The 23,167-nt window shown below is 42.5% G+C and overlaps 1 protein-coding gene across 9 annotated transcripts in view; it reads right to left on the bottom strand.

Annotated features, from left to right (window-relative positions):
* ARID1B (AT-rich interaction domain 1B) overlaps positions 1 to 21,772 on the bottom strand; it is a 324,325-nt gene extending 302,553 nt beyond the window's left edge. For 6 of the 9 annotated variants that reach the window (XM_064649206.1, XM_064649209.1, XM_064649204.1 and 3 more), the window contains exon 1: positions 19,610 to 21,575. In XM_064649206.1, the coding sequence (XP_064505276.1) occupies positions 19,610 to 21,376 (1,767 nt within the window). In that variant the 5' untranslated portion in view covers positions 21,377 to 21,575. The other 3 variants (XM_064649208.1, XM_064649211.1, XM_064649203.1) reach the window with 2 other exon arrangements.
* Positions 21,773 to 23,167: the final 1,395 nt, after the last annotated feature.

Genomic DNA, 23,167 nt, shown 5'->3' with positions numbered 1-23,167 from the left:
ACGGGAAAGCCTCTGGCTAAAGTAAATATATACAAAATTCCTAAAGTATATATATAGGATCAGGATAACTGGAAAGCAAACTTAGCTATAACAGAAGACCTGTCACTTCTTCAAGTGCCAAGAAATTTCTTCTCTTGTAACATATTTTCTACATTAAAACCATTTCCTGTAGAGGCTGAAAAAGCTTGGTTGTAAATAATGCAACATTTTAATAGCTACCTGAAAACTAATCAGTTCATTTTTTTTATCATTGTTCCATAAGAATCTCTGTATCATGTGGGTTGAACACCACAAAAATCCAGTGTCCCAGTTAGAGACATACCAGCAGTGTCAGCTCAGTCCAAGGGTCAACTACAAACAGACAAAAGAATCTGGGGCTAAAGATCCATATTGTGGAACAGGAGCAACAGAATTTTGATTAAAATCAATCAGCAGAGTAAACTACAGTTATGAGTGGAAATTTTCATTATTGATTTGAAGAAACAGTAAACTTAAGGTCAAAGCCTTTGTATTACTTGAGGGAACAATGTGACTAGAAACCATGAATTCACACACGTGCCTGCATTCACTCCCGCTCTTTTGTACAATGTAACTGATTCTCAAGTATCATTTTACAATTCTGATTAGGTCTTACAAAAATCTTGTTTATTAAATTGCTTTCTTTAGGCATGCATAGCTGCTAATTTGTTTCCAACTAAATCATGTATCATCTGAAAAAGATTACATTGCAACAGCAAAATAACACTCATGGGATGAGGCTTCATCCGGATTTTGGAATTAAAAGGACAAATACTAAAGGAGTTGTAAATTTCTCTTTAAAGGTGGTGGTGGCAGTGGCAAGAACACCCTGCAAGTAATTCTAGAATTACTAGTGCACTTAGTGTGTAGCAGCTGTACTGAAACAAACAGAGCAAGCCAAAAACTCTAAGTATTAAGAGATCTGTTCATCTTTAAATTTTAATTTCTACAACAAGAAAAAGATTGATCGACATATGTGTATTTACACAAAGATATTTTGTAAGCAATATATTTTTTTACCATAATTTAAAAGCTACGCTGATTTAAAAATATTATCAGTTCAGATAATAAATATCCACGGATTTTAAACAAACAAAATTTTGCAGAGATTTGGGAATGACTTCCAAAGAACTCTACAGAAGAGACCTCCAAAAACATATTTTGAGGTTAATACAAAGTTCATTGTGGCTTACTCAGGGACAAAAAAAAAAATCAGACCAGGGTTTAAACCAGGTCGAATTCTGGTTTAACCCTAGTGCCTTCACCTACTTCTCACTCAAAAGTGACAGAAGTCGCTAAGTCTTCACTGCTCTTTTCACAATCACTACAAACAGGACAAATTCTTCCACAAACACCAACCAGCAAGACTATGAAATGTCCCAGAGCATCTCGGCACAAACACATGCACATAACACACAGTAAGTGCAGAAGTAGAGAAGTAGGATTAATCGTGGGCACGAACACCTCTGCAACAGATTATGTACAATATTCAGAATTCAATGTGAGGTTTTAGTACAGCTACTATCAGAACTTTCAGTTTCTACACAAAGGCAGCATATGTTTTCAATATACGATCATAATTTTCTTTTAATATCACACCATTTAAAGTTAAATTAAAAATCAACATGTGAGACGTATCTGGTCTGAGAAATATGAAAGCAGGAGAGCTGATCCACTTTTTCAGTATTTCTCATCCAAAAAACATCATTTAACGGGAAACCTGATTATGCTATATTCATAGAATTGCCTCCCCTCTCCCACAGCAGAAACCATTATATTTTCAAATTCTCCCTGCCTGAAAACTCTTGGCTTCTTTCCACTTCTATGCCCACCTCTTATTTCCCGATCCTTAAGAGAGCCCACATCAGCCATCATGCAAAAACACCAACACAGCTTTCCAAATGCACTTCAAAGAAACTTCCTTATTTATTAGAGAGGATCTTCAGGATTAATGAGCCCCCTTTGGGCACAACCCAAAATAGAGTATTCCCAACTTCCCAAAATTACCAAATCTAGAAAAGAAATAAAATTAACAATCAGATTAAATGGGAAGAAAAGAAAAGGAAATCACTGCCTTCATTAACACTAAAGCAGCAGAGGTACTGGGAATCTTTTCTGTAAATCCGAACTTTCTCCCTTCTCCAAGGCGGCAACTTACATCAGCACCTTCCTGCAGCTGCTGAGGGCTGAAGACAGTTCATTCTGTCAAAATTACTTGGCCCAGTCAGAAGAGGTCATTTAGCAGCAAAGACAGATGTTTCTCAGCTGATATAACCAGAAGGCAAAACGGAGCAAACAAACCCAAAGGTTCGTTTTATGAACAGAGTATCTGCAACTCCAATTTTAGGTATTGTTCAATTTAGAAAGATGTTATTCATCTGACACTCATTTGCAAGCTTCAATTTAGGATTAAAGAGCTGCAGACACCATGTGTAAAATTCTGAATCATACATCACTTTTATTCTTCAAAGAATATAGATCTTTACTTAAAGCCACACTATTCACCTCATATCTAACCTGGCATTTCAGCTAAGCCCAGCTCTTCTGCCAAGTACTATCATTTCTTGAACACATTCTTCCCTTTCTCACTTCTACACTCCTACCCACAGTTTTTTTTGCTAAGCTCTTTCACACAAAAAGAAATTGAACAAAAAAAGGAAAACTGAAACTGATTACAAACTGGAAATACTGTCAAGTTTGAAAAGGAAATGCTACACATTTTTAAACTAAATGCTCAATGTCAAAGAAAATCAGACACTGGTTACAAAGCCAACACAAAAAAATAATCATTTCAGGAAGAAATACACCTGAACAACAGACCATCAGATAAAATTAAAAACGAGCATTACACTCAAATATATACAAACCTCATTAGACGATACTGACAGAAACCATTAAGTTTCCAAAAATCAGAAATAACTCAAACTTCAAATAATCTCAATGAATCTATGTATTCTCTCACACCAATTCCATGTCAAGTTTAGCTTGCACCAAAGTCTGTTACTACTGTCAACATCTGCCATGAATGTTAGGTCTATCTTACCCTGTCTCAGAGCAGAGGGACAGATTAAATGACCTCTTGATGTCCCTTCCAGCCCTGCTTTTCTGTGATTTGGAGGTTATCACCTCTATTTTATTCTACGGTTTCTCCCATTTCTGCAAAATTTGAAGTCATAATCCTCAATTTCTAGCACAATAATTTAACAAGGACACTATAACACTACAAACACACTAGATACATTGATAAGAGAAAATTAAGAGGACAAAAAGACGTATGTTTTTCAAACCTGTCATTTCACAAGGAGTAAAAAAGATACATAAGAAAAACTGTTTCTAAGGAATTTATGTTGATATTTGCAGAAACCGCTAAAATACAGAATCACAGAATATTCTGAGTTGGAAGGGACCCTCAAGGATTATGGAGTCCAACTCTTAAATGAATGGCCCATACAAGGATCAAATCCACAACCTTGGTGTTATGAGCACCATACTCTAACCAACTGAGCTAAATACTGTAAAAAACGTTTATATATTCCTAATTTTAGGGAGGTGTGAATGCAAGGATAAGATGTGCTGCAAAGGAGATATGGGCAGAAGAGAAGCAGAGAAGATGGTCAAATTCAAAGCACCATCCATATAAATACCTCTCTCTAGGCACCCACCTTTGACTGAACCAGGCACAAGAGATCACCCCTACCAAACATACCTTCTACACATCGTCACTCTCCTCTGACTACATCACATACCAGAAGGGTACCTGCACCTTCCCCTCCCTCTGCATCCAATTGGAGTTGCTCCTTGTACAACTTGTTCCTAGTAAGTCTATTACGGTCTTAACTGTCTTATGTGAGATCAATAAATTTCAGCAATTCTCCAAACACTTTTGGAAGCAGTTTTTTCAACTTCATCAAGGAAGTTTCTCTCTGTGATCCATAGAGATACATGCAATTAGAGCCACAGCACAACAAAACTCAAGGAATAATGAGAAACAGGAGACAAAAAGTATCCAACACAGAACCCATTAGACAGTCACAGACTATTCCACCTGTTGTGCTGTACACTGTGTATTGGTATAATCACAGAGGGTGAAAAAATGCAGATATATCCAAGCAGCTAGGAACATGAATTCTGATCCCTTTTGATACCCTATTGTTATCCACAACCCAGGAAGCTGTTAATTGGCCTAAGTAATTGGTTTAAATACCCAAGTCCCATTATAAAAATATACTATAAAACATACTATAAAAATGCTCAGACACTTATCACAACCAAGAAATTCTTAACTAAAGTTCAAAGCCAAAAAGGCACTAGGGACTTGTCTACACTAAAGGAAAAAAAAGCATAATTATACCAATATAACTAGCTCAGTGTGGAAACTTTCTCCAGTATAAGAGTACCCTTTCCCACTTAAGCTTATGTGGTTTGGAAGCAGAGTAAAATAAACCATGAAAACTCTTATTCTGGTATAAGAGTGTCTCCATAGGGAGTTATATTGGTATAATTATAGCATATAATTATAGCACATAGTTGTACTGTGTAGACAAGCACTAGATGCCCAGTCCACATATATTTTCTAGCAAAACAAATGGCTATCAAATTCCAATAGAGGTGCATAAAATACTTAGCTTTTATTTTTGTTTGATGAATCCTCTCCATTTTAAAGTGATGAATTACTTCAATTAATCTTCCTTGAAAATGCTTTTCTCTCTGCTATGCTATATGGTAATAGATAATTCTTCTGGTGGGAGCATCATAAACTAACACTTTGAGAACGGCTGCGATATCTCCCACACTGATTTAGGCTCTCACCATGTAAAGCAAGTGGTGAGAAATCAGGTACAAGGAAGGAATAAGGTGCTGCTTACACATTTGACTGTTAGACTCGCACCTTTTATAGTACATCCCCAGCCACTTTAAACAGTCAAGTGCTTCAATAATTTAGTCTCTATCCTTTTGACAATTTCATTCTCACCTCATTTGCTACAGAATTTAAAACATTTCAGTCAACCTTTGAGGAAGCCATGCTTCCTTCTCCTCCTCCCCTCGAACACACTGGGGGGAAAAAAGTACATCTGAAAATCTTGCCACTAGTTGAACTTCAAACTATAAGGGAGAACTGAAAAAGATACTTAAAGATACAAACTTTAAAAGATACAAACTTTAAAACTACAGAAGACTCCTCAGAATCTTTTGAAAACAAGCAACTTTTCAGAAGATACCCAGCTCCGAAAACCAAGCTTAAGTCAAATAAATTGTTCATTATTTGTGAGACAGATCCCTTAAAAAGAGCACCAACAAAAATCATTGCACCAGTCTCCAAAAAGTGGAAAGCACTGATGTCCTGTCACAAATATGCCAGAGAAATTATTAATAGCAATAATACTTCAGTTTGGGTATTTTAAACACTTTACTAAGAAAGATTAAGTGAACCTAGAGATAATTAAGGATTATGGTACCCACTTTTCAAGATGCGCAGGTAAATCTCTTTTGCAAAATGTTTTTTCCTCTTTAACTGTTTTGAAGAAATGACATTGCCAGTGTGAGCTCTCTCCAGGACAGGCATTCCTGCGTTTTCTTTTGTCTTTCTGAAAAATTTAATCCCTCGGTATAACATCGGGTTTCCTCACCTTGGTTTTGGGATACATTTGTAGCAGTCCGAACACACCCTGTTTGCTTCCACAGACACCGTGTCTCTTGGAGGTAGAGATCCCTCGACTAGGCTGCCCCTTCCTTCCTCCCATGCCCTGCACAGCCCCTCAGCACTGCCAAAGTGCTCACTGGGTTTGCTGCCCTGTATAATGCCCCACAGAGAGACCTCCTGGAGAGACTTGGGGGAACAATGAGCACCAGTGCTCAGTGAGGAGCATCACCACAGCACGGAAGCTCCTTCCCAGGGATGCCCACTTCCCCACAGCTAAAGTGCCAGTGCTGGCTGAAGAGTTTTCAATGGACCGTGAAGCAGCATCTACACAACAAAACTGCTACCCTATTTCCAAATCAAAAGCTTGCATCTCTGTACAGAGGAAATTGCATACCTAAGCATGAAGGACAACTGATCTGGAAATTCATACTGGTATTTTTAAATTTGACAACTGATCTGGAAATTCAGACTGGTATTTTTAAATTTGCCAGTGTGCCTCATGTCTGCAAATATGCTTGGAAAAAACCAAACAACACTGACAGTTCTTACATGCAAAAATTTAATGTACCAAAAGAAAAACAGCAGTGGGGAAAACTGAATGAATATTATAAAAAGGACAACAAAACAGAAATGTATCAAGCTTAACAGGAAACGGGTATGAAAACCATTAGTTCCAATGGATCAGCAAAACAAGGAGAGGAAGCAAAGTTAGTCCAGAACTCCAGCACAAGTCTGGAGTCATTTGCCTGTATGATTTGAAAACACTATAAATAGTAGAAGGAATTAATTTCACCTGCCCTTTGACATCAACACCTGAGCTTACAGGCTTACACTTTCTTTAGAGTGAGGGGAAAAAACATGTAACTTTAGGAGTATGATTCATTAGACCTGCACTACACATGTACTCTAGGATGAGATGATTCACATCAAGAACTGACTGTTTCTTTACACAAGAGAGATGCAAAAAGATCAGGTACAAATGCCTACAGTACATATGGTTAGATGAGTTCCACCCTTGAGATCTTAGATTTCAAAGATACTCAAGGCTTATTTGGACACTACAATCAATGCATTCTGTATAATCATCACTTTGGAAAAAAAAAATTACTCTCTGCCTCAGTTTCTTTCCTTTTAAGAGAGGGATAACAATGATTCCCTGTTCCAGAGAAATGTTGAGAAATTGTCTGTCATTATTTACAGAGTAATTTTACTCTCAAGATGTAGTCTGGTGAGGAGGTTAAGCTGATACAAGCCTGTACCACCACCAAAAGGGGTTGTCCTGCCCTGATCCCCACCCTTAGCTGAACTGGCCACATTCTCCCGTCTTACCTCTGTGCTGCAAGTCAAATCACCTCAATGATCTGGCTGAAAGCTAAACATTCGCAGGTCTTGTTTGGCAGGATTAGTTTTCAGGCAAATCAGCGAGCTGATGCGACTCAACACAAGGGAAGCAGCAGGACAGGACCGGTCTTTTCAGCAGTAGTGAAGTCTTAGAATCAGACTCACCCTGTGGTGTAGGATCTTTTTGCAATACAAAACTCAATAAAAGAGTGCCCAAGGAGTGAAACAAAAGGCTACTGAAAAATGTAGAAGTAAACAAATTAGGCTTTCAAGTTTTCTTCATCTCTCCCGAGAGAAATTCTGGCTTGGTATCTACACAAAAAGCACATGTCCATTTGGTTCAGCACGTGCTCTCCTATGCGTTTATGTGTTACAACCTTTCTCCTGCTAATTTGCTCTTTGTTTCAGCCCATGATTCTCACAAGGCACAAAGAATAAAAAGCTCTCTTTCTGAGGAATACCCACTTGGACCTTCTGATCAATGTATACAGACTGAACTCCATTTAAAAAAATACTCAATGCTTATTCCCAAGCATTAAAATGACAAATAAAAGTGTGCTACTGAATGCTCAGTATCAGATATGCATTTGGAAAAAAAAAATAAAAAGTGAAAACCAAAAATACTCCTCATGTTCATTGTCTCTTCAGCTTACAACAGAATATATAAACTCACTTCTGGAAGGAAAATTACATTTCCACCTATTTCTGGCACCCTGGCTGTGACAACTTACTCGACTAAGACAGACAACCATATGTAAGATCAAGAATTTCAAGAAAGTAAAATGTCACCAGAAATCACAATTATTTGAACCTTCTATTATGATGTCATGACTAGCTGCAGCCTTTAAGAACCTACTTTCTTCCTCCATCTCTTCAAGGAAGACATCAACACCATGAAAAGAAAAAACCAAACTGAATGTTAAAAAGTAGAAGTAAAGAAACAAAGAAAGTAAATCAGACACCGGTGGTTTTTTTTCAAGGAACAAAATTGGTTCAAATAAACATCTAGGTCTTCTTAGAGGCAAAGCAATAGAATTTAGAGACTATCATGCAGGAAGAAATTGGCCTCACAGCTCTTTTTTGAATTACTAAGGTATTTTCTTATAACAATGGAACCTTAACTCACTTTTTAAACAGGCTTCATTCACTATCTTAACAAGATACATCCCCTCAAATAAAATATGGCATGGTGGAATAACAAACAACGATCAATGGCAGCTCTCTACACCTCAACCTTCTGAGAAGAATTAAAAGGAAATCTATTAAATGAAATATCAAGTACTATGAAAATGCACGGACTGCATCTAGCACATCACATCACTACTTAATACAGACAACTACATGTAAAGTATTCCCCCTCCTCAGTTCCTCTATTTTCTACCCATTCCACATGTACAGCAACACCATACTTGAATTTTCATTCTGACATCTTTTCAAATATCTTTTGGGCAAATATAAATATATTTTCAATTACATCTGCCATGCCAGGTAAAAAGTAAAGAAATTATGCACGTCAATATTTACATTCCAGCTCTGATTTGTTTCCTTTGTTTATTTCTCTCTTAAGTGTGCTATTACTTAGAAGATGAGCAATAGAGGAATCTGAAACAAAAATACCAGCACCATCACCCATAGATAACTACTTGTATGAGTTTTACTGTTATACTGTCAAGTCTTGCCAGGATTTGAGGGCTTGCTTGGTTGGTTTTTTTGGGAGCTCTTTTTTTTTTTTTTAAATGCAACTTGACCTCAGGTCACTAGGAGAGTCTACACAGGAAGCTGGCTAGTGAAGACACTTTCCCTGCTGCCACTCTTTCCCCAACAACTTTTGTCCACTGGAAGGACAGAGAAGCAAAGTCAGAGGGACGGATGGGTACCAGAGTCACTAAAAAGCTATTTTCTCTGTGGATAAACAGTCACACTAATCAATCTCGCACTACTGTCAAAATATCAGAAGACAATAAAGATGGCTTTTTCATCACTCCAGTGATCTGAAAACCTAGAAAGATAGGAATTTGAGGATAATATTTCAAGGTGGAAAAATAAGTATCACAAGACAAAGGAGCAAAAAAAGACTATGATGTTTGCATAAAACAAAGTACTATAACTTTGGCAAGGAAAGAAGTTAAACAGACACAAATAATCCACAAATAAATCTCTCACTCCCTGAAAGAGAAAATACAAAGGAAGACCATTGAACAGCCCTATCGTGCAATAGAGCTGACACATAATAATGTTAGAATCTCTAAAAAAGTAGAAGACTGCATCCAACATTCTGCCAACCACACTCTAGCAAAGTAACAGCTTACTCAGACCCTCCTCAACCTTCTTCGTAATAAGAAAGTGTGCTGTTATTGTCACTGTTATTATTAAAATGAGCTGAAGAACTAAAAGGAAGAATGCTGGTGCTATGCAAAGTCTTCCTGGGACAAACAATCCCTCTTCACCGCTTGTTCAAAGTGCTGCATTTGGCAAGTTTCTTGTGAACAACCAAATCCCTAAATGCTAGTCCAATATATGAGACAACCAGTCTGTGTATATTAATCTAAAATTTTTCAAGGGTCTCAATTCATCCAGAAAATTTTCCAATTGTTACTAGCACTCACATATAAAGCTCTCGACAGCTTAGGCTGTGGTAGCTCTCAGATTCCTGGCTAATTCTTTGAAAAATCTTTAAATGTTGGCAACTACACCAACACCTTGAGTACTTCAAGAATACTGTTCTAGAATGCAATACACTTTGCTTTGGATGCTGCCCAATCAGTCCCTCCTCTTTAAAGGAAGAGCTCAATTAAGTTGGGAACCTTTCTTCTGAATGATTTTAAATGAATTTTTTTAGTTGTGGTTGGGTTTCAGTTAGCGTAATTGCTATTTATATCAAAACATTAAAAGGTCTGGTTATGGGGTTTATTAGAAAAGCAAAATGTGTTTTTAATACTTAAAAAAAAAAACCACAACAAAATACTCTGTAGCAGTATTTCCCCCTGTATTTGCATACCACATGTTCAACAACAGAAAGATCGTCCTACAGAAAGTTAAAAATCTCAGAAATGTCACTGAATTACTAGCTCCTACAGTTTGTTAGTAGGAAAACCAGCTCTATGCCAGGCTGGGGGTGGAGGGACACTTATCACAAGGGCTGTATGTTAGCTCTTCAGGATTTAAAAGAAAAAATATACATTGTAACCCAAAATGTAACATACAAGACATAAGAATACAGTATCTCTTTATCAGCAAAAATACTAAAATAAGTGTCACTTAAAATGCTAGAAATACTCCACACAGTGTTGTTTCTTAGATGTGAAGGCAGAGAAAACCTTCCAAAGGCAGCGGAATAAACACATTTCCCAAAATTCCCGGTCCCACCGGTGAGGGCCGGGGCATCCCGCCGGCCGGGAGGAACGCCCTGGCCCGCTGCCCGAGCGGCGAGGTTGTTGAAAAGCAATAGATAGCTTCTGGCAGCGGAAAAGGGGAAAATATTTTGGTCATGTGACGCCACACAAGCGAACTAGTTCGCTTCGTGTGTGCAACTTGTATAGACGCTGTCACCGGCCCCTCTTCCTCCCTCCACTTCCCTCCCTTCCCCGGGGACACCTCCGTGCCCCGCCAGGGAAATGCCTCAGTCAGTCACAGCTTCAGCACAAACAGCCAACAGGCATCTACGTATTCCCAGCACGTTTCATGAGCACTAAACAGCGGGCACCAAGAAGTTACCCGCCTCACAGAAGTCGACCTTTCTGTTTATAGGAAGGACTTTCAAATATAAGTAAAATTGCCAAGTAAAATTATTTTTCAACTGCTGGTACACAGCTAAAACAGCCTCGAAATGTACCTAACTCAATTTTTTCCCAGAAATATTTCTTTAAATAGCCTCTATCTATGACCATCCATAAACACCTTAAAACAGCAACAGCTCTAAAGAACATGCTTCACTTTTCTTGACTTGGGAATTTCAAGCAACAAAGAAACACTAAATTAAAAAAAAAAATCACAAAAGCACAGTTATTTTCCATAAATCATGCCTGAAAGTAAGACATAAATACTACCATTTCATATAAACAAAAAATCCAAAATATTCACAACATAAATTGCTACACAAAAAAAAATACAGAACTCCATACATTCCACCCAAATCAAAGGCTGCAAATAAACCAGCATATTCCTTTGATGCTGTCAAAACAAACCTCCCTATCTTTATTTTTAACTTTAAAAGAATAAAATTTAAGAACTACAAATCCTGTCCTTGTGCTTTCAAAAGAAATTTTCAGAGATGATGTTTCAGTATCTTGCTTACAAACAAGTAAGTCTGACAAGCTAACCAAATAACACGATCAATGTTGGGAACACCTAGTTTCAGATCCCATCCAAACAAACAGATGAAGGTACAGTGCAGACTGGATACCTTCAGGTATAACAAGTATTTAGGCTGCCTATTCATTCTGCATTACACTGTAACTAAAACTGCACATCAAACTCAAATAAATAAGGCAAATAATATTCTTATTTTAACGTAGGGAAACTAAGGTATCCATCAGTGAAACCAGCTACCTTTGGATCATGCAGCCAGCAGACAGATATCAAGAATTCCTGCACCAATCCTCTACTAATGTCATTTTCCTTAAGTCACATAATTTACTTACCATTCACTGATTGTTTAAAGAAGGCACTATTCCACTTCAATCAATCTGTGAATTAAGCCATGTCCACACTGGCAATGGCACACACGACTACAATTATGTTTTAAAACAGGATCCCTCCTTTTGGGATTTTCTGAACTGATTTCCTTTCTTTACTCAAACACAGAACAACCATGCTTCAAACTTCAGGTCTTTCTGTGAAACCCAGCTGCACCAGGGACTGCTACAGCAAGACAGCCCTCTCTTTGCCAGGTAGCGCAGACCTCTTTGCACTTTTAAAACAAGACCAAAACATGTTGTGGAACTATCTACCTTCTGAAAAACTCAGCAAGATACCTCTATCTTAACAGCCATACCTGTAAACCCCTCAGGAGAGGCTACTTACAAAGGCTGTTATTTTGCCACTGCAGATACACTACCACCCCAATGGTAAGCTAAATGCAAAGGGGTTTGCCACAACAGCTATTAGTCAAGGATGCAATTAATGCCCTGAACCTAACTATGTAGCTACAACAACAGAACTTCAAAGTGAATCTGGCCACATGGTCTTTAAAGGGCAAATAAACTGATTCAGTAACTTAGCAGAATCACATCGAAGAGAAATCCCTGCTACCAAAATTTATTTTTCAACTGGGTAGATACCTAAAATAAATACCAAACAAAGAAAAAATCCCAAGTGTAAAAATTTAAAGTAGAAGCTTAGAAGACTCTATCAGTAACACAACATCATTCCCCGTGCCAAAAAAAAAAAAAAGTGTTTATACATCAAGAGTTTTTTCCCATTTTCATGATTATCCTTTTTTTAGTAACAAAAAAAAAATCCCATGTACATCTAATTTCTTAATTTAAAAAAAAAAAAAGGAAAAGAAAGATTAACAGAATATTCCTTCCCCACTCTCCAACGGTCAGGAAGAGACTGATGAGGGTGGCAGGGGAGATCAGTGACACAGCCATACAGATGAAGTGTCAGAGGGCCTATCACTCAAATGGATGTCTTCATAAACAATTACCAGATCACAAACCTAAATTCAGTATCTTTTCAAATCTGAAAAAGCTACAACATACAGGGAAGAAGACAGGGCATTGCCGTGAATTCTTAAAGACAAGGCACAGCAGTGAATTCTTAAAGGCAGAACACTATTTGGCAATCGTGCAAGTTCAGGTGCAAAAGATTAACAAATAGTTCTTGAAACTGGAGAAAGGAAACTAATAAATAGATTACAAACTTCTACACATGCTTAGTCCTTCTGATGTAGTTACTAAACCCACCATGACTCAAATGCAAAAAGTATAATGCAAGTAGATCACACACTGATAGGTCTGTACTGAAAGCAATTCCTTACACACACTGCAGAACCATCAAACTGGTTAACATCCACAAATTGAATTGGCTGCTACCCATTCAGAAATTCAGCAGCCTCATGACTTGGATTTGTTAGCTTACAAGGAAACTAACGTTTCCACTATACACAGAGTATAAATGCATAATATATCAACACCCTTTCAAATCATACCTGCCAAAAACTTTTACATAGATTTCATATTGGTTTTGATAAGCCAATAATTTTAATAAATTAAAAATTTTGATAAAAGTATCAGGATAATGACCTTAAGTTTCACAATTTCCAAAACAGCTGCAAGTACCTTCAGATGAAGTAAGCATCCTATATCGAGAATACAAAGTTTGCTAAAAGGGTACTTCATATTTGCAGTAAGAACAATTCCCATATGAAAAGCAATCTTTAAACAAGACACAACAATTGTGATTTCTGCATCAAATCTGTTCATTCAAAAAACTGAAGACCATGTATCTGCCAGATAAAACAACCGGACTTAGTAGTAAGGAAGTCTGTGCATGCACCCCTGCACACATGCCACCTCCCTCCCCCAAGCACATACTGGTGCTTTGTGCATAATACTCATCAGAAGGCAAGTTCTGCAACACCAGCTAAGCCCCTGGGCACTCGTTCAACTAAATTTTCCTCAGAGTTTAATTTCTATGAGAAATCTAATGCCTTTGTACAGATGACATTGCGTACATAATGACAAAACAGTGCAAGGAATACCGAAATTTTAGATTATGGTGCCTTTAGTTTAAAGTGACTGTACTGACATAGCAGACAAATCCCTCATTTCACTCAGTTATTTGTCTTCGCACTTGCCTGAATAGATGCCTGTAAAGCTTAAGTTCTCCCACAACAGAGTGTGTTCACGGTAAAACTGGATTTATTCAAAAGCTAGAGTTTATGGCATCAAGACCCCAGCTATTTCCAAAAGATCTCTGTCTTCAGTTGTGCTAAGGTGTGCCTGTCTGAAGCCAAGTGGATGTTACGTGCCTCGTTTTCCCCACCCTGTACAACAGGAAGAATCACTTCTCCCTCCAGCCCAAGGTACACCAAAAAAACAGTGAAAAAATCAAATGTACTTGGAATATTGTTACTGAGAAAATGAAGGTAATTAAGACCAATCCTGTACAAATTAGCCATCTACTGTCCCCACTGTTCACAGATTGACACAGGTACTTCTCGACCACAGTAGAACACCACCCTCAATGGGTTTGGTTTTTTTGGTGCTGACATGTTCCTGGTGGATCACTGGATGCCACACTCTCAGAAATGGAAGTACAACAACAGAAATCCTCCAGCCCACCTGCAACACAAACACTGCAACACTCTGCCAGCACATCAGTATTTGTGTGTGAAACTGAGCATGAATAGGTACGACTGGGTAATAGAAACAGTAAAAGGGTAACATTATGAGCTGAATGGCAAAACACACATCAGATGTACAGAAACCTTTCAGGTTTACTTAAAAATAATTTTAAATTTATAAGCAGGTAAGGCTTCCTTAAAATAAATTTTACTCTAATATGATTGGCTCTACAAGATTTTCATATATTACATTTATTTGCTTCTCTCAGCACCAAGTAATACAAAAACAACACCGCTTAGCAGCACTTTTCTATTACCAGTTTTCAAAACAAATTTGAAAACCACTAAGGTATACTTCTAATTTAAGTTTAATTAAAGTCCTCATTCAATCGTACCAAAACATATATTTAACACTATGTAAATAGCCCCAAAATTGAAAGGAAAAAAGTTTTTTTCCCAAGTACCTTAATAATCACAATTCTAAAATATATTCTAGCAAGTTAGCCTACCACAAACACATGCTACTGAATTCTGCAGCCTTGAGCATGCATGCACAGTGAGTGTGGCAACACTACTTTACATATCCACAGAGAATCTTCAAAGCCTCCTGATAAATGGCACATTTTGAAAAAGTACTGAAATGTACTAGTTAGGGCACAGGTACAATCTTAAGGACAGAAGGATAAATAAACTACTGCCATTCTCACGCTAACAATGAGAACGGCAAAATATCTGTAATAAAATATTTGAAGCGCAAAAGAAAGAGGGAGACCTATCAGTAGCTACTTGTTTTCATTGCACAAATTTCATCTTGTTTTAACAAAGATACTACTTCAGAATGAACCAGCATCACCTAACAGACCGTGCTCAGTAATTTCAAAAATGTTATTTTACATATATAACTAGAAAATTTAGCAATGGATTAGCCTTAGTTTTCATCACCACAGACTCAGATCAGAATGTCAAAAAGACAGTTATTGACTGCTTAGTTGCAGAATCCTTGTATGATGGAAGCAGTAATAGAGTAGACGGATTAGCATCTCTCTTTCTTTATTGTATCTCATACACAGGGTCCTGCTGTTCAACATGTAGGCATAAGCACTACTACAGAAACCAATAACTGAACACCAAACCACAAAGTGTCAAATATATGGTCGTAATATATATATAGATGCTACTAACTGTGAATATTGCTATTTGCTACTTCTAAATAGAAGCTATGTGAATACTAAACTGTTTATTTGAAAATGCACAGGGAAAAATATATTTTATTCTCCCATTGAGACATCAAGAATCTATTTACCACACTAACAGTCGTTTAATGGCTTTCAGGCACAGGACATGATTCTGCAGCCCTGACTTGGCCAGAACTCCCAATACGGACAATCTATTTGGCATAAAAAGAGCTGCAGAATCAGGCATATTCAGAGTTTCTCCTGTGCAAAACAAATTATACACAAACTCAGAGCAGCTCAACTGATTTTTGGTTTTAACACTTGCTGTATACCTTATGCTATACAGGTACTCCTGAAAAGACACAGGTTCTCTCCCTCTGTGTAGGTGTATGTACATCTTACACATGTGCACAAAGAAGAAAGATTTATATAAAGCACACACAGAGAGGCCAGCTAATGTGTTAAGCTACTGCAGCGCAAATCAGAAATGAAAAATAAAAGGAGCCTCAGGACTCTAAATATCTGTACACTGCCAAGGATTAATCAATAATCAAAAGACCTGAACGACAAACTATTGTACTAGCATCACACAACTTCCCTACCATCAAATCAATGTATCCGTGTGAGCAATATTCACCTGCTTTGAAAATGTGCATTTCTTTAGAAAAAAGAGGCCTCTTTTGCAAGCTTACATCATGTCTCACAATTAGGGAAGGTAATTAAATGAAATGGAAGCCAAATTTTCTTAAATAATTTAATAGGCTGGACAAACACAGAAGTCAGTTTAGAGCCACAGCTCCGCATATTACAAAAATTACCCATGCTGAGGCAAGAATTTTCTGAACAAGCACCTCAGATGTTGTAGCCTGCTGTCGGTTCTTTTTCTCTGTTCAGAGCACAATAGTTCCTTATAGGCATAGGGGCCAATCAACATCTGCTTTGCAAAGACACATGACGAGTGAGCATATTCTAATATGTGTATACACATATAGAGAGTACACACACAGATAATTATTTAAAAAAAAAAAAAAAAGAGAAGCCTCCTATTCAAATTCTGGACAAATATTCCAATTTTCTCTTTCAAAAAGCAAACAATTTGTCTACTTAATTATACAACACACAGGGTGATTGACACGTGGGAATTAAAAATAAATAACAATTTATTTATAAACCTGTGTTCTGTAAGTTAATGGTAAGTATTTTTAATTTGACACAACCCATTTTATACACTAAAAAATATTAATTTTTAGAACTAAGGAAATTTCTTATCTTAATCACTTACTGGTTAGATAGAAAAATCATATTATAAATAACACTGATGTCTTGCCTTTATAACAATTATTTCGAGGAAAAAAATAATAATTACTTGAAAAATAATCAAAGAAATTGTGGTCTTGCCAGACTGTTCCTTCTAGGCTGCATACCAATCCTTATGGTACAAAAATAAAAAAAAAAAAAAGAAGAAAAAAGAAATCTGTAAGAGAGGATGTAAACCCATAAATATAAGGAAGTATTTCTAAGGGTCACACTGAGGACGTAATGAATTTACTCTCACTCCTGCAATAAAAATAAATACTTTAAGCAATTTCTGCTGTGAAGAAACAGCACTCTGAACTAGCATGGACTACATCTGACAATGGTTTTCCTAGCTTTTAAAGCCAGAAATTCTGAACTACCTGTGTTTAAAAGGAGAAAATGCAAATATTTTTAAAGTAATTCTGAAAGGTTAAGCATGCAAGCCCTCATTACCTTATGGCTTCCACTGATCCTTTTACCATTGCAAATTAAAAAAGGTAAAAACTAACACACAAAAAAAATCTTATTTCCCTGGAAGAAACAGAAAGAAAATGGAATAAAAACTAAAAACATGACAGGAGCGATCTGTTGGAAATAGACAAACACACACCCAGTCAGCCCATCCAGGGTTTCTATTATATTTTCAGGATTAATACAACGTTTGTAACATTAAGCGGTGATTTCTCCAGCTTCTGTTCATTACTTAACATAAAGATCCAGCTGTTGGAAGTCCCCAAAAGCATACACCTGCATTTGTTCCTGCCAGACCTTGCCGTTAAAAGCTATTAAAAGATTTAACAGTTCTTAATAGGAAGATCTTGTTGAAGGGAAAAGAAACCCATAAAACTCTAACGCACTACTCCATTTAACACAATTCACCTTCCTACTGAGAATTCAACCCTAATCTCACACTTGTGTAGAAAAATGACATCAACAACTCCTGATGCTTCTTGAAGTATTCTAACCACAATTCAAACGCAAAAGCACTTTTTCCCCGAGTATCTGGATTCATCGCAGAGCTGAAATAAACGTAACCTCTGGCAGAGAGGCTCCTTCTTCCCTTCTTTGTACAATACACGGCGTTTTCTCACCTACAGCAGCTTACATGCAAACACGGCATTTTTAAAAGGCATGCACAGGTTAGGCATCAAGCAAACAGACACATGATGAAATTAGTACTGGGATTATTTTTTTTTTTAATAAAGACCTAATCCCCTGCATAATATCCGTAATCTGCAACACTACAAAATGCTGGGGGGGTTTGTTGTTTTTCTTTTTTTTTTTTTTTTTTTTTTTTTTAAGAAAGCACCAGCGTGATGCGAAAACCCGAATCCTCGTCCAAATGCACTGTTATTACAAGATACTTCCCCTACCGCCACCAATTAGCGCGGAATTAAAAATCTAAAACAAATAAGATCGATAGATAGATAGATAGATAGATAGATAGATAGATAGATAGATATAGATAGATAGATGGATAAAGTCAATGCCCAGGAAAACCACGCAGTGTAACCAGAGTGAAAGGGGGGACGGAAGGGGGGAAGGTGCCCGAGCGGCGGTGCCGGTGCCCCCCTGCCCCCGGTGGTGCCGGCGTTGTTTGCGGCGGGGGCTCCTGTGCCTGCGCCGCTCCAGCGCCTCTATTTACATCAGCGGCGCGAGGTGCCCAATGGCGCGCGCGGAGCCAATCAGATGGCAGATTAGATGTCAACTCGGAGGCAGCTGTCGGGAGACGGTTGCAGCCAGTTTACCTCCACAATTCAAATTCCCAACCTGGCGGGCGGAGGAGACCCGGACGCTCCTCCAAGGGTCGCGCCCGGCAGCCGGCATTCCTCCCGCACCGCGCCGCCCCGGAAAGGCGCTGCGCCGCACCCGCCGCCCCGCGATCATCGCGCCTGTCTATCGATCGGATCCATCGATCCATCGCCGGAGTTACCGGGGCTGGGGCAGAGGGGTGCGGGGGGGAGGGGGGGCGCGGCGGCCCGCTCCTGTGCCCGCGCCCCTTTGCTGACGCCAAGGACTTTTCCTTCTTTCTTTTTTTTTTTCTTTTTTTTTCTTTTTTTTTTTTATTTCCGCGTGTGTTGGCGGACGAGCGAAGCGCTGTTTGTTACGCGCCCGCGCACCGGAGCGCGCTCCTGGCGGCGGGAGAGTCCCGGGCAGGTCACCGGGCCGGGGCGCCCCGCGCGGACTGGGCGCACACGCGCGCACACACACGCGCGCGCTCTTCCCACAGGGAAAGGAGCGCGGCCGCGTTACGTGGATCTCACTGCGGTAACTCCAATCAGTGACAAACTAATTTGCTAAGAGCGCGCAACGGCGCAACTCGTTCTGCTCGGAAAAAGAAAAAAATACCGGGTAAAGAGAGAAGAAAAAAGGAGGAGGAGAAAAAGAAAAAAAAAAAAAAGGCCCCGTGAAAGATAATGGACGTTATCCCCCGGGAGCCCCCCGCGTCCGACACTCCGGTTACAAAATCCAACCCCCGCCCCCGTCCGTCCCGAGCTGCTTGTCCTCCGGGCCCTGCGTCCGCCCGACGCTGTTTCAAAGTGGTGGGGGCAAATACTAATTGGGTCTGAGAACAACCTAATTTCGGTAGCGAAAACCGCACTCCGGTGCCTCCAGCCCCAGCGGGGCCGCGCATTGTGCGCTGCTCACACTCGCTACGGAGGCAGCGATGGGCAGAACTAGCCCGAAGAAGGGGGGGGTTGGGGGGAAGAGAAAAAAATAAAGGAAAAAAGAGAGGGATGGGGGACGAGGGGGGGAAGGGAGAGAAAAAGTGAATTATAAAGAAACTAAGAGCCCGACACGAGCGACACGGAGGCACCAGCCGTCCATTAACCGAGCGCGGGGAGTTACCTGGGTCCTGCTGATGGCCTGCCCGGTGTTCCCGGGACTCATCGCCGGGTGGTTCCTTTGTTGTGCCGCTGCCCAGGCCGGGTTTGCCGCTCCGTACTGGGCGCCCATGTCCTTGCCCATGCCCATGCCCGCTGCTGCCTGCTGGCTTCCCGGGGCGGCCGCCGCTGCCTGGGGCTGGGGCTGCGGCGGGGCGCTAGGGCTGCTGTAGTCGGGGTAGCTGCTGCCGTAGCTCCGCATCATGGGGCTGGGGGACGTGAGCAGCTGGTTCAAGGTAGGGGTGGCCCCGGACGGGTGCTGGTTCTGCCCGGAGAACCGCGCGAAGCCGCCGGCCGCCGCCGCGCCGGCACCAGCCTTGCCGAGGCCGGCCCCGCCGCCGGGGCCCATCATCATGCCGCCGCCGGGCTGCCGCGGGGAGCTCAGCACCCCGTAGCCCGCCGCGGAGCCCCCGTAGCCGCCGCCGCCGCCTGCCCCAGCGGCCGCCGCCGCCGCCGCCGCCGCTACGGCTCCCGCGCTGCCGCCGCCGCCTGCGCCGCCGCCGCCGGGGCCGCGGCCGTAGCCCGGGTAGTGGTTGTACTGGCTGTTGGGGTACCCTTCGTGGGAGTTCTGCAGGGGGTCCATGCTGTTGGGGGCCGCCGTGGGGTGCATTATCCCCATCCCGGGGCTTTGTTGTCCGCCATGTTGATCAAAGCAAGGCCCGGCGCGGCTCGCCGTAGCGCTGCTGGCAGGGGCAGGGGCAGGGTTGCCATAATAGCTATTGAACTCCGAGACACCCACCGCGGAGGGGCCGCCGCCGCCTCCCCCGCTCCCGCCGCCGCCGCCGCCGAGGCCGCCGCCGCCGCTCCCAGCACTCGGGGGCGGCTGCTGGGGCTGCTGCTGTCCGCCCAGGGGTCCCAAGCCGGGGTGGTCGTAGCGGCCGCCGATGGGCTCGCCCATCTTGCTGGGCATCTCCTCCTCGTCGGCGCTTTTATTCAGCATTTGCTGCGGCTGCTGGGGGGGCTCGGCCTGAGCGCCCAAAACACTGTCTTTTCCTCCATGTTGCTGCTGCTCCATGTCTGCACTGGGCTGAGCAGCGCCGCCACCGCCACCGCCGTTGTTGTTGCTGCCGCTGCCGCCGCCGCCGAGGCTGCTGTTGTTATTCTGCACGGGATGGTGCTGAGGCGGCGGCTGCTGCGGCGGCGGCGGCGGCGGGAATTGATTTAGCTGCTGCTGTAGTGCATGGTGGTGGTGGTGCGGGTGGTGGGCATGGTGGTGGTGGGCATGGTGATGCGGGTGGTGGGCATGGTGGTGGTGGGGCGGCGCGGCGGGGTGATCGCCTCCGACGCTCTTCAGCTTGTGGTTGGGGAGCAGCCCCGTCTCCATAGCCGAGCCCGGGTTGGAGGAGGAGGAGGAGGAGGAGGAAGAAGAAGACGAAGAAGATGAAGATAACGCCGAGGAGCTTCCACCTTCCTTCAGAGCCGGCTCCGAGGAGGAGCCGCCGCCGCCGCCGCCGCTGGCGTTGTTGTTACCGGCGGCAGCGGCGGGAGCCGCGTTATTGGCCATGTTCGGTGGCTCGCTGCGGTGGTGGTGGTGGAGATGGTGATCTAAATTATTCACGCTGCTGCCGCCGGCCAGACTCCCCTCGCCGACCCCCAGCGCGGGGCCCGGCCCGGGAGCCCCGGCCCCCCCCGGGCCCCGCTCCGGGCCCAGGCCGCCCGGCAGGCTCGGGGCTTTGCCCTTGCTGTTGTTCGCACCCGCGGGAGCCGCTGCGACTTGCGCGGCCATGATCATCGCAACATTGCGAGTCCGGAGAAATTGGTGCTGATAACTATTAAAAAAAAAAAAAAATTAAAAAAATTGAAAAATAAAAAAAAATCGACCACCACTCTCAAAAAAGGTGGGCGAGCAGAGAGGTGGGGGGAGGAAGAAGAGAGGGGCAAAAGGAGGAACGGCCGGGGCAGGGACTTGACTGAGCCAGAGTATCCCCTGCGGACCGCTCCGCACGCACCGAGTTACAGCGATTTCCCTCCCCGAGTCCGTGGTTGAGGTTAGAAATGGTAAGAACGTCTTACGGTACGTGCCCGTTCCCGCTGTGTGATTTCATGTTGAAAGTTTTTTTGTTCAGGTTTAAATGAAACTTTTTTTTTTTCTCCTCCTTTCCTCCCTAACCCGGATATGGGTAAACACACGTCTGCCGGAGCCGCGCTGGCCCAGCATGGCATGAGCGAGCGAGCGAGCCAGCCAGCGCCGGCAGCCATCGCCCCCTCCGCCCCGATCGCTCCCGCGCACCCGCAAAACGCGGACTGGACTCCACGCTGGACTTGCTCCGGCGCCCGCTCCCCTCTCCGCTCTCCCGGCAGCGCTGCAGGATGGGGGGGGCGCGCCCCCCGCGGATCCCCCCTTCCCACCGGGGTCCCGCCCGTGTGCGCGCCGGGGCTCGCGGCCCGCGGGGAGCGCCGGACCCGCGCGGGGGCCGCTCCGAGGCCAGGGGTCGAGGCGGGCCCCGAGGGGCGCCCCGGGCCGCCCAGCGCCGCTGGGGCGGGGGGGCAGCGCGACTGTCCCCGGTGCTGCCGGGCCGAGGGTGCCGCCGGCGGCGCTGCCCCGCGCGGGCCGGTCCGGCGGGAGGGCGGCGAGGGGCCCGCCATGCGCGCGGCGCCCCGCGTCCAACTGTGCCCGAGCAGAGGGATCGGTCAAAGTTTCGGGGGCCGCACGCTGCCCCCCTCCAGCCCCTTATGCCGGGCTCTGCAGCCGCCTCGTATGCCGAGGACAGGGACGCGTTTGCTCTTGTCTCGGAGAAATAAGACTTGTTTTAGATTCTTTCTTTCCCCCCCACCTTCCAGCCACCCGCCCCCTGAAGATTTATACTGTGTGTGCAGACGGTTATAAAATTTAACCTAAAATTCTGCAGCGGTAGCATCTTTGCAGTTGTCCACATTGTCCAGATGTCTCCAAATTCTAACGGTCATTTACACTGATGATGCTTTTATATATAGGGCCGTTTTCAATATGTTCTGTGTACTTATTTGCAGATCAACAGGAGTTGATCAAGGAGAGAGAGGCGTTTTCGGTCTCATAATTGTTTTCCCAAACAATATAATTTCCAGTACACACAAGACACTCATGAAAACGTACTAACACAAAAACCAAAATATGTAATATGAGTAACTCTTCCTCCAAATGGAAAGCTGCTGCTGACCTACATTTTTGAACCAGAACAGTCTGAAGTTTTTTTTATAACTACCTTAATACAAATGATACCTTAATATAACAAAAGGTAATAGTCAGACATTATGGTCAGCTAATGAAAGCATTTGGGAGTTCAAATACTTGGCTATGAACAGAGCAAACTGGGATATTAACAAACCTTTTCAATACAACAAGGGTCTAAACCACGCTGTTTTAAATGTATATATTTATGCGCTCTGTTAAAGGTAAGCACACTTTCAAATTTCAAAATGGATAAACAGGAGATTCAATCATAATACTGGAGAAGAACGCAGCGTATCAAGATGCTGTCATGAATAGGTAGGCTTTTTTGAATCCACTGTGAAAACATTAAAGAGCAGAAGCTTCATGCTATAA

The sequence above is a fragment of the Pseudopipra pipra genome, chromosome 3 (genome assembly GCF_036250125.1).
Source record: "Pseudopipra pipra isolate bDixPip1 chromosome 3, bDixPip1.hap1, whole genome shotgun sequence".
Lineage (NCBI taxonomy): Eukaryota > Metazoa > Chordata > Aves > Passeriformes > Pipridae > Pseudopipra > Pseudopipra pipra.
The sequence above is the reverse complement of the archived record's forward strand: the minus strand, read 5'-3'. Positions and strand labels throughout refer to the sequence as shown.